This window comes from Mauremys reevesii, linkage group 1 (genome assembly GCF_016161935.1).
Source record: "Mauremys reevesii isolate NIE-2019 linkage group 1, ASM1616193v1, whole genome shotgun sequence".
Taxonomy (NCBI): domain Eukaryota; kingdom Metazoa; phylum Chordata; order Testudines; family Geoemydidae; genus Mauremys; species Mauremys reevesii.
The window spans coordinates 15581429-15592588 of NC_052623.1; the positions used below are offsets into that span (position 1 = coordinate 15581429).

At 53.1% G+C, this 11160-nt stretch overlaps 1 protein-coding gene across 1 annotated transcript; it reads left to right on the forward strand.

Moving 5' to 3' along the window:
• Nucleotides 1-6169: 6169 nt before the first annotated feature.
• TPBGL (trophoblast glycoprotein like) lies at nucleotides 6170-9394 on the forward strand. Its single transcript, XM_039509576.1, is given in 2 exon segments — nucleotides 6170-6728; nucleotides 6731-9394. Coding segments are annotated over 2 exon segments (1080 nt in total). The 5' UTR covers nucleotides 6170-6307; the 3' UTR covers nucleotides 7390-9394.
• The last annotated feature ends 1766 nt before the right edge of the window (nucleotides 9395-11160 follow it).

The window sequence follows — 11160 nt, forward strand, 5'->3', positions numbered from 1 at the left end:
CTGCCATCGGTGAGAGGCCACTTCGGGCAGCTGTGTCAGGGACTGCCCCTTGCTGCACAACTGCAACCTACCTCACCAGCTGCATTTGTCAGGGATGCTGCAGTCAGCTGTGCACAGGGTAAGATGCACAAGTGGTGGGGGAGGGAGATCAGCTTTTTTTTGGCAGCTGACCCACAGCTGTGGAATTCCCTTCTACCAGAAACCAGAATGACCACCCATCTTACCACCTTCGCAATGCAGTGTAAACCCACAGGGCCAAATCCCTTAGCTCCACTGCAGCCAAAGGAATTTCACTGATTTACACCCGAGGATCCGGCCCTCTCTCTTTACAACAACTTTGCTCCAGTAACTGCCCTTCGATGGCAATTAATAAATAAATTACAAATTCTCCTTGCAGGCTGTCAGAGCATTACAGGGGGAACGTGTGGGAAATACAGACTGAAGGCCATATCCTGCCCACGGTTACACTGGCATCAGTTGGATGTAATAGCACTGAAATCAGTGGCGTTATTCCTGATTTACAACAGGGTAACCAGGAGCAGAACCTGGTAGATCTGTCTATGCTCAAATACCACAGTGACGCAGGTGGGAAAACAGACAGAAAGTTGTGACTGCCACGGTGCGTGGTACTCGCATCTGGATTATTGCTCACCCAGCTACCCGTGAACATGCTCTTTCTCCAGTAATAATATCGGATATGTAAACAGGACAGCGTGTGCACATATCACACTGAAGTTCGTACTGTATTCATTAAACTGCACTTGATCCAGACAATGTCAGCATGGTGACTTGACCTCAGACTTGACCTGCCTGTCCCATTTCACAGTAGCATGCTGAGTCAGTCTCCCTGGCTCTCACCGAATACTCAAGGTAGGCTTCAAATGTTGTGGTTTGAGGGTTGGCTGATTTATTAGCAACAATGGGAAGATGGATCTTAGGCTAGCCAAGTGGAGACACCCTCTCTCTCCTGTTGTGTTCTAATGAAAAAGAGAAACACTCTTTGAAAGGCGTTCCAGGGAACATTAAAACAAAACCCAGCTGCAAGAAACTTGGACATATTGTTCACAACAGCATAGAGCAAATCAGCTGAGTTGGAAACAGCCCTAGTACACGCTGATAACATGACCTCATCACCCCATCCTTAGGCAGCTGCACTGGCTTCTCAGTTATTGCCGGATCCATTTCAAAATGTCCCTCTCTGTTTTTAAAACCTTCAGTGGATTTGCTCAAATCTACTTCCTGGGCCTGCTGTCTACTTCCATCCCAGCTCCCTCTGCTTATCCAGCACCACTCTCCTCTCTGACCCTTCACGCAACTTCGCCACTGCTGATGCGAGAGACTTCTCCTCTGCAGTTCTTTCCATATTGCAGTATGGATAGGTCTCATGATACTTGGTGTTTGCTTAATGCCTCAGCTCTTGGAGTCGTATGAATATGCAAAAATCTCAGCTTCCTTTTTTTTTAAAAAAGGAACATTTTAACCCCAGTTGTTGCTGAGAAAAGCTTCAACATGGGAGCCCTAAAGGCTCAGAAACAGCAGGCAAATCAAAAGAATCCAGGGTTTATTATATCTTAGACTCTCATGGGTTTTAAGCCAATCTCATTATTTGGTGGGGGGCTGTTTTGTGATGTTAAGATTTGAGGTTGGTAATACTGCATCTAGCCTCCCTGTATTTCTCTGCTTCATCAGCTCCGCCGCATTTCAAATCTCAGCTGAACACACATCTGCTCTCCCTTTCCTATCATAGAAGGTCAAGACAGAAATTATCTTGCTGCAGCCCTTAGCCACCTGAGTACCCTCTATTCACTGGTTGAGGGGTGCAAATGTTTTCTTCTAGGCAGTCCACAAAGTTCAAAGAAAACCCAGTTGAGGGTTTATTCTTAAAGAGTAAACCCTTCACAAGGCCGGTTCCTCAGTTTGTCTGGTGGCTGTCATGCACTAAGGACCAAGCCGGGGAGATGCTGAGCAGCTGCAAGAGCAACAGGTCTTTGTTTCCCTTGGTGGGGGGAAAGTGCTCACCGTGGAGGGCTCAGGATGGGAAAACTTGCTTCTGTCGCAGAGCATGGCACAAAATGTGGATGTTTCCCTGTCGGATTAGCAATCACCCCCGCTCCACAGGGAGGCTGACCCTTGAAGTAAAAGGATGTGAAGAAGAGGGCAAGAACTGTGCTCCATTGAGTGGTTTTCCTTGTATGTGAAAATGTGAGGAATAGTGACAATCAATACAGAGCACAAGCTGTACACTTTGCAACCATAGAACTCTGGATGTGAAGCTGTGGAGGGGAAGTATCATTATCCCCATTTTACAGATGGGGAAACCGAGGCACAAAGTAACTTGTGCTGATGTTATGGAGACGTGCTTTAGTGAGACTCCTTTAGTTGACCATGTGGCTTTCCTTCAGATCTAGCTCATGCTCAGCTTCTCCGTTTATCCATATTTTCTCTGAGACTGTTGTCACCTATCTCACACTCAGGTCTTTGCCCCTGAGCTACAGCAGTGCGTGCAGGACTTGCCAGACAATCAAACCAGGCTGCCAGACCATCTAGCCCAGGAACCTGGTCTCTGTCAGTGGCCCAGTGCCAAGTGCTTGAGAGGAAGGTAGACGAATCCCTGCACTAGGCAGCCATGGGATTATCTGCCCACAGAGGAAGTATCCTCAAAAGCTGAAGGCTGGCTTGGCCATGAAGCATGAGGGCACATAAGCTTTGGGTCTGTCCACTCTTCAAAGGCAGTGGATTTACATCCGTTTAACTGAGAGTGGAATTCAGCTGTTTTTTCTTGCATGACCTTTAAAGTCTCTCTGCTTAGAAGTGCACGGTTTCAGTTCAGCTCTGTTTTATGATCTTTAGACAACCAGGGAAGTGGTTCTTCCTGCCTTGGTTTCTATGGCAGGTGTCCCTTCTGCCAGGAGATACATAAATGACTAAAAGCTGCCCTGCGGCTTTCAGTCTGATGTCTAAAAGCATCCCAGGGACTTAATGCAAATAGGTGGTTCTAAGCTACTGGCTCCCTTGTTTTCCTAAGTGATATTGATTTGTTAAATATAATGATTAGGAATGACAAATGGTCCTCATTGTGTCAGAGACTTGGAAAGAAGGCTAAGAAAAGACTACTGGAGCCCGGTCAGCTGGATGCTGCAATGCTGACTTGACATTATATAAACAGCATATGCCTGGCTTTCCCCGGTTCCTCAGTGTTTGAGATTATATTGGTCGCCAGCTCCCGCTTGAATAATTCATGAAACATGATTATATGAAATATTTCCAGCTATTTTCTATTTAAAAAGCTCCATTTCTATCTCCGGCTGATAAATTAGTCACTGTCACTTTAAATATAGGTTTTGCGTGGCCCTGACTGTCTAGATTTATGATAGATGATTAAACAGAGCAAGTTTTAAGGGTGAGCGGACTCGCTAATCTCAACCAGCGTCCGTGTTCAGAAGTTCAGCTGGGCCACTCGTAATTAGAAAAGAAGTGAAAAAAGAGCAGGTACGGGGAGAGGGGGGAAATCCACAATAGGCAAACCGAATACAAAGGGGCTATGATCAAACGCGCAAAGGGGCAGTGAGTAGGGTGACCAGATGCCCTGATTTTATAGGGACAGTCCCAATTTTGGGGTCTTTTTCTTATACAGGCTCCTGTTACCCCCCAACCCCTGTCCCGATTTTTCACATTTGCTGTCTAGTCACCCTAGCAGTGAGAACTTCTGATGGGAAAATAAATAGAGCCAGTGGGTAGGAGGCCAGCCGGGGGTTGGGAGGTGCAGTTCTGAGCCACCAGGATGGCTGCCATGCATGCTGCTTTGTTCCCACCCAGGATCCTATAAGTAAACTGAGGCTGGTGGCTCCAGGAGCCCACAGTGCCCATCACATTTCATGAGGCACTGAGCAGCTGGATGACAGGGAGTTCCCAGCCCCATTCCTGTTCCAGTGTTGACCCAGGACACTCCTCTAGCTGCTATGCCGGCTGCATGGCAGGTGCAGTAAGAGAAAATCCTCTGCTCTCCCTGGACTGTCACTGGGGCACCTATGCTCTGGCCATAGGATGTCCCCCTTCACCAGCGTTCAGTTCAGCAATGGGGGAGAGGCAGCCTTATACTGCTGAACACAGCGGTGCTCGTTTCTCTGGACGCACAGACCAAATCCTGCACGTGGAGGGCTAAGGGACCTTCTCCCTTCTTGCGGCAGCCTGCAGGGTTGCATAAGGCCTGTGCCAGGGTATAGGGCATAACAGTGCCTCCCAGAAATGCTCACTGCTAATATAAAAATCTCTCCATTGCTGCATGGAGAGGGGTCAGCCACTTGCGTGGCACCTTCCAGCACCCTGCAGAGGACAGGGGAGACTCCCACGATCATGGCATTACTGCAGTGGTAAATCTGTGTGAACATTAATGCAGCCTTAGTCACTGCACAGAGGGCTGCCTACGCACTGGGGAAGCCTGTATGACTTGAGATCCTGGGATAAATGCCAGCAGCACCCAAAGTTTAGAGCTGCAGCCTTAGAGCCAGTAAGTGGCCGAATTCTGCAAAGATCCATGGAGCTTGGCAGCCAAACCCCTTCAAGTTCCATGGGGCAGGGGAGGACCCCAAACTCCAGTGGATGTGGCTTTGTACAGCATCAAGCACAACGGAGCCTTAAGTGCTATGATAATTTACGTAATCATCATCTGGAGGAAAACTCTGCAAGAGGAATCTCAGGGAGCTTTTTCTCTGCCCATTTTTCCAAAGAGGGGGTGCAGGGGTGCAACTGTGCCTTCATGGCATTTATCCTATGGACTTTATCAGAGGGATCCTACAGAACACTCCATGGGAAAAGATAGAGCTTGAGCTTTTAAAAAGCTCATTCTCGCAGTTGCAGAGAGCTGCTCCCTGTAACTGCCATTCACCTCTTCTCCTGCTGGCATCCGGAGTGCTGCTAGGCACTGCAAATGCAGCTCTGAGGTGAACAGATGGATGGATTCCCCACACCCACCCTGCACTCCACCAAACATTCAGGCAACATGCGTATTTACATAAAAGCTGTAGATACAAACTCAAAGCACTAGGAACAAAACCAAGGAAGTCCCCAGCTCGAGGAACCCCTGTCCTCATCTTTGTCCTCCCACTTAATCCCTCCTCTCCCCTCCCCCCCATGCCCATTTCCCTCACTCAGCCCTTGCTGTCTGTTACCTCCCTTTCGCAGTAACTCCTTTGCCTTTCATTGGAACCACCCTGGCTATACCCTGGTGCCTCTGGGAGCAGGATTTAACCCCTGCCTTGGAGTTTATAATCAATTGGGAAGTGCCCTGCACCGCTAAGGTGGTTATTGTGATAGGCAGAGCACCAGACGGAGGAGCAGTGGAGTGACTCCAGACTGATGTGAAAGCAGAATCTGGCCCACAGCTAGGGAAATCCACAGAGGGAAATAAACCATCCAAAGGACCCCGTGCACAAAGACAGGCTAAACACCTCCGCTCCAACACCCACACAACTCACCCCTCTCGCTGCTTCTCCACAGCCTAACCAGCGGCGTGTTCTCCTCCCTTTCCAGCCCAGACGGGCAGCGCTGACCTGAAAGAAACTCTGAACCGCGGGCACCCCCCTCCCCCCAGCGTGCCAGGGCTAAATCAATAATACCAGGAACCGGCCGCACTTTGAACAGGGCTAAAGAGAAACGTCTCGCTGTGGGAGCGCAGAAGTGGCCGCTGACCGGGCAGGGATGAAATCTGTATCCCGGTGCCACAAAGCCAGTGGGGCGGGGGGGGGGACTGAATCCCGGCTTTCACCAGCCTTTCACGAGCGGCTGCCGCCTGGCACAGGCAGGACGCCTCGGCTTCCCTCGCCACCACCCCCCACCCCCCAGCGACAAGTGCCCCCTGGATCCTGTGCTTTGCCACCGGCAGAGGGGGGAGCGCTGATGACACGCCCCGGGGGGGCAACCAAGAACAGATCGGGACGCCTCGCTGCCTCCTCCCCAGCTGGGGGGGGGGTTTAATCCGCCCCAGAGAAGGGCAGAGGCAGGTCTGGGAGCTCCCCCGCCAGCTGACCTGCCAGTGCAGGGAGACGCCAGGGGACGGCGAGCGCCAGCAGCAGCTGCGGGAGCGCGGACCCCCGCCCCGCCCCGCCCCGCCCCTCGCTCTCACTTCGGGAGCCGCGTCTCTCCCGTTCACACTTAGCAGCGGGCGCTGGGCGCGTGTGAGATGAGGCGGCCCGGGGCCGCCCGGCTCCCGCCTTGCGCTGAGCGGCCGGGGCTGTGAGCTGGATCCCTGGGGGCCGCTTTCGGAGTCCACCCCCCCCTCCCGCAGGGACTCGATGCCCAGGCGGGGAGCATGGCAGGGAGGCGGCCGCTGGGCGCCCGCGCCCTCTCCCTGCTCCGGTGGCTGGGGATGCTGCTGCTGCCGCTGCTCCAGGCCGGGCACGGCTGCCCGGGTCACTGCTACTGCTTCGCCACGCCGGAGCTGGACCAGTGCAGCTACGTGCGCCTGCAGGAGCCGCCGCGGGACCTGCCCCGCGGGGTGCGCAACCTCACCATCGCGGGCGGCAACCTGACGGTGCTGCGCCGGGCGGCCTTCGCCGGCAACGGGAGCGGGCCGCTGGGCGACCTGAGCCGGCTGCTGCTGCCCCGCGACAACATCCAGGCCATCGAGGATCGCGCCTTCCAGGGGCTGCCCGGGCTGGCGGCGCTGGACCTCAGCCACAACCCGCTGCGCGCCCTGGCCGGCGGCGCCTTCCGCGGCTGCCCGCGGCTGCGCACCTCAAGCTCAACCAGGCGCTGCTGCTGCTGGGCGAGGAGCCGCTGGCCGGCGCCCTGCGCAACCTGAGCCTGCGGCGGCTGGAGCTGGCGGGCAACGGGCTGAGGGCGCTGCCGGGCGCCGCGCTGCCGGAGGGGCTGGAGGAGCTGGATCTGCGGAACAACTCGCTGCAGGGGCTGAGCCCCGAGGAGCTGGCCCGGTTGGACTCGGCCCCGCTGGGCAGGCTCCAGCTCTACCTGAGCTCCAACCCGCTGCGCTGCGACTGCGCCCTGCGCCCGCTGCTGGGCTGGATGCGCAACGCCAGTTGGAGGGTGGCGGACGCGCGCAGCCTGCGCTGCGCCGCCCCGCGGGAGCTGAGCGGGTTGCCTGTGCTGCGCCTCCGCCTGGAGCAGCTGGGCTGCGGGGCCGGGCAGGAGCCGCGCTCCGAGGAGGCCGGGGAGCAGAAGGAGCTGGAGACCGCCTCCTACGTGTTCTTCGGCATCGTGCTGGCGCTGATCGGGGTCATCTTCCTCATGGTGCTGTACCTCAACCGCAGGGGCATCAAGCGCTGGCTCAACAACCTGCGGGAGGCCTGCCGGGACCAGATGGAGGGCTACCACTACCGCTACGAGCAGGACACCGACCCGCGCCGGGCCAGCGCCAGCCCCTCGGGGCTCTGAGCCAGCGTGCGGGGGCCACCGCCAGGCCAGAGAGCCCTGCCCGCACGCAGGGATCCCACCCGTCCAGACCCTGCCCCTGGCCCCCGGGGATCGCACTCCTCCACCCATAGCCCGTGGGGATCCCACCCCAAGCCCCCACTCCTGGCCCTTAGGGATCCTTCCCCCAGTCCTTGGGGATCCCACGCCTCCACCCACTACCCAGAGCCCCTGGAGGTCCCACCTCATTGCCCAAGGAGTGTGTCCCACACACATGAGTAGGGCTACCACTATCCAGGAAATCCCCACATCCATTCACGGACTAGAGCATACCCCCATGCAGGAGAATATCTATTCACCCACGGATTATCTCATAAAACCTCACTCCACCAATCCCACCCGCTCCCCAGAGGAACACCCTCCCCCCTACTGTTGCCCACCTACCCATGGAACAACCCCCAGGAGAATACACTTCACCAACCCCCATCCTCTACCCAGGGAATGCCTACCTTCCACCCACCCACCCACTACCTGGGAATACTCTCCTCTCCCCTCATGCCTGACGGGGGGCACTTCCAACCAGAGGGTACCCCACCCCCCAGGACAACACCCACCTGTCCAGGGAACACCCAGCAAAACACCCCTCCCCTAACCCTCACCCACAGGAGAACAGCTTTTTGCCAACCCACTCAAGATAGCACAGGATCCATCCTCAAGACAGTAACGCCCCTCCCACAAAACTAAGAAAACTGCACAGGATCCCCTCCACCCCCCTAGCTCACTGCACAGCATCCAGTCCCCAGGAGAATACATCCCCCTCAACGGTCCTGGGGATTGTGAATGAGAGAGCTACCTACCTTCAGATGAATACCCGGCATCAGAGACCACACAGGATCCATCACACCCACCCTCCCACCAGTGTTCTAGGGGCACGTGAATGTACAGGACTCTCCGCTCAGAATACACCCACAGTTGGGAATTCACTGGCTGCACCCTGAGAGGCCCTTCTCTCCCCACCCCAATGGTCCAGGAAACACCCAGGTCCATGCAGAATTAACTCCCATCCAGGACTATGCAGGAACCACTCCCGAAGAACCCCTCCAGCCCAGAATGCACGGGGTGGGAGGGGGGGAAATGAATGTACAGGAACCCTTTTGAATGAACACATCCCTTTCGAAAGAAAGCCCTTCACTCCTCCAGGGTGTGTGACAGCACGTGTTCCACTGCCCTAACAGAAGAATCCTCTCCCCGTGTCCCATAGGATGCTCCTCCAAAACCATCGTCGGTGTCCAGGGAAGAATCCATGGGCCTGACCCCAGCAAAAGACCCTCCCATGCCCTGCAGGAGTTATGAATGCACAGAAGAGCTCCATGCACATGCAACTCCTAGTTACTCCAGGAGATTCTTTTAATTTTTCCTTTGTTTAAAAAAAAAACTGCAAGAAGCTAGAATACAACTCCCTGTGAATTTACTTTGTGCACATGGACCGTGGGGTGAGTTTTTACTTAGCTGCTGAAAGCAACGGGCTAGATGGTGTTAAGCTTGTTTCCTGGATTTTATTGGAGCCTAGACTTTTACCCTGTACAGTTCTCTTTCCTAGTATATTTCTAACAAATACAAAACTAACTTGATTTTTTTTTGCTCCAAACACAGAGGAAAAGAAAACAAAAAACCCACAAGAAGTTACATGATCTGCTGAGCCCATTAATTTATTATGGTTTTGTTCCACAAAAATTATGACTTCTCTCAGGAACAAAATAATGCACCTGCACAACAACAAAAACTTCCCTGCAGGCTGTATGCATGTTGCTAAAGCACATGGAAGCAAGTCATTTCCGACTGCGAAGTATAATCTAGAGTCAACTGTCTCAGCAACCTTCATAACTGTTTTAAAAAAAAAGGCTCTCAATATCTTGCACAGGTTTGCTTAGATCTGCGCCTGCTAGTATATACTAGAGCAAATATGCTGAAAGCTGCATCCGGTGTATTGTATGTTTTCTATAAAGCTTATTGCAATAATTTCTGAATACTTCACGGCTGAAGCAATGTTGTTGTTATGATCCATGTTTTGCAGAGCAAGACCGTTAGGTGCTAAGTAATCTCTGTAAATAGATGGTTCCACATAAACTTCTGTGCTGTTGCTAGTTCTGTGGCTAGAAAAGCAGAATGGGTTTAATGGTTAGTGCACAGCATTTGGGTTCTGATCATTCTGACCCAAACTTGCTGTGTGACCTAGGACAAATGACTTAGACCAGCGGTTCTCAAACTGGGGGTTGGGACCCCAAAGTGGGTCGGGACCCTGTTTTAATGGGGTCACCAGGGCTGGCATTAGACTTGCTGGGGCCCAGGGCCAAAGCCCAAGCTCCACCACCTGGGGTCAAAGCCGAAGCCTGAGGGCTTCAGCCCTGGGTGGCGGGGCTCAGGGCAGAAGCCTTTGGCATCAGTTTTGGCCCCACCAGGCTTTGGAATTGGCCCAGGGCAGTGGGGCTCGGGTGGGTTCAGGCTTCAGTCCCCACTCCTGGGGTCGTGTAGTCATGTTTGTTGTCAGCAAGGGGTCACCATGCAATGAAGTTTGAGAACCCCCAACTTAGACCTTAATTTCCAAAGTGGCCAATCATTCTGGGTTCCTCCCTGCTCCGCTGCCTAAGTACAGCGACGTCTTTAGCCTGCCCCCAGCTCCAGCTGGCAACCAGGGGAGCTGCAGGTGCGGGTATCTCTGAAAATCAAGCTGTAGCTTTCTCTGAAGTGGGGCTCCTTAAAAGGGAGGCACCCAACATTAGCGGACCCGACTGACAATTTTGGCCTTAACTTGGTCTGTGTTTGCCTCTCGGTCATATCAGCATAACAACATTTACATACTTCACTGGAGTGTTGCGAGCCCTAATAAATTAAAGCCTGATCACAACGGAGTCGACAGCAGTACTCCCGCTGACATCCCCGGGCACAGGATCTAGCCCTCGCTGTTTATAGCGTGCTTTGAAATGCTTGGAAGCAAGGCAATATATATTATTATTCTACTCTAAGGCATTAGCACATCCAGGTCCAAAATCTGCAAGCTGCTCCATGCGGGGCACCCCGGTGGCCCCATGAGCCTCACTGAAATCCCAGGGGGAAATCTGCATTGAGCAGCTTTCAGGATAGGAAGCTAAGAGTCTCGCAGTCCTTGCTCGGGCAAATCTCCCACTGATTGCATTGAGTAAAGAGCCCAGGCTCCGTGTGAAAAGCACCCTGCAGACTTGGGCCGTGGATCCATGCCTATTGAATGCAATGGCAAAATCCCTGCCAGCTTCAAGGGCCTTCATGCTCGTAAATCACACAGACGCTTTTGAAAATTTCACCTGTAGGTGCCTAAATATGAACTTAGAAGCCCAACCTTCAGCTCCCATTTCTAGAAGTGTCAGCCTCTCTCTGTGTTTCATAAATGGGGCTTTCTCACCGAGCAGCTCAGAATCCTAAGATTAATACTTTGACAAAATATGTCTCCAAGTTTATGCAGCTTCTTCATTGCACGTGGCTTTGTCAGTTTGTGATACGGTTTAATCTAATTATGCCTGACCTGTCTGCCAGTAACTTTTTGAACATATTCAATAAATAAAGAAGGCAGAACGTTTGTGGGAGCAAAGGGCTCTTGCTTCATGAAGCCGGAGATCTGAGATGCAAAGTCTCTATTTTCTAAAAAAGGTTTGTTTACTTTTTCCAAAAATGTGGGAGTCTGTTTTTTCCTGTGCCTCAAAGGGAAGGATTTTGTAGCATCAGCAGAACAAAGCTGAGTGCTGTGCATGCCTCCAATCACCT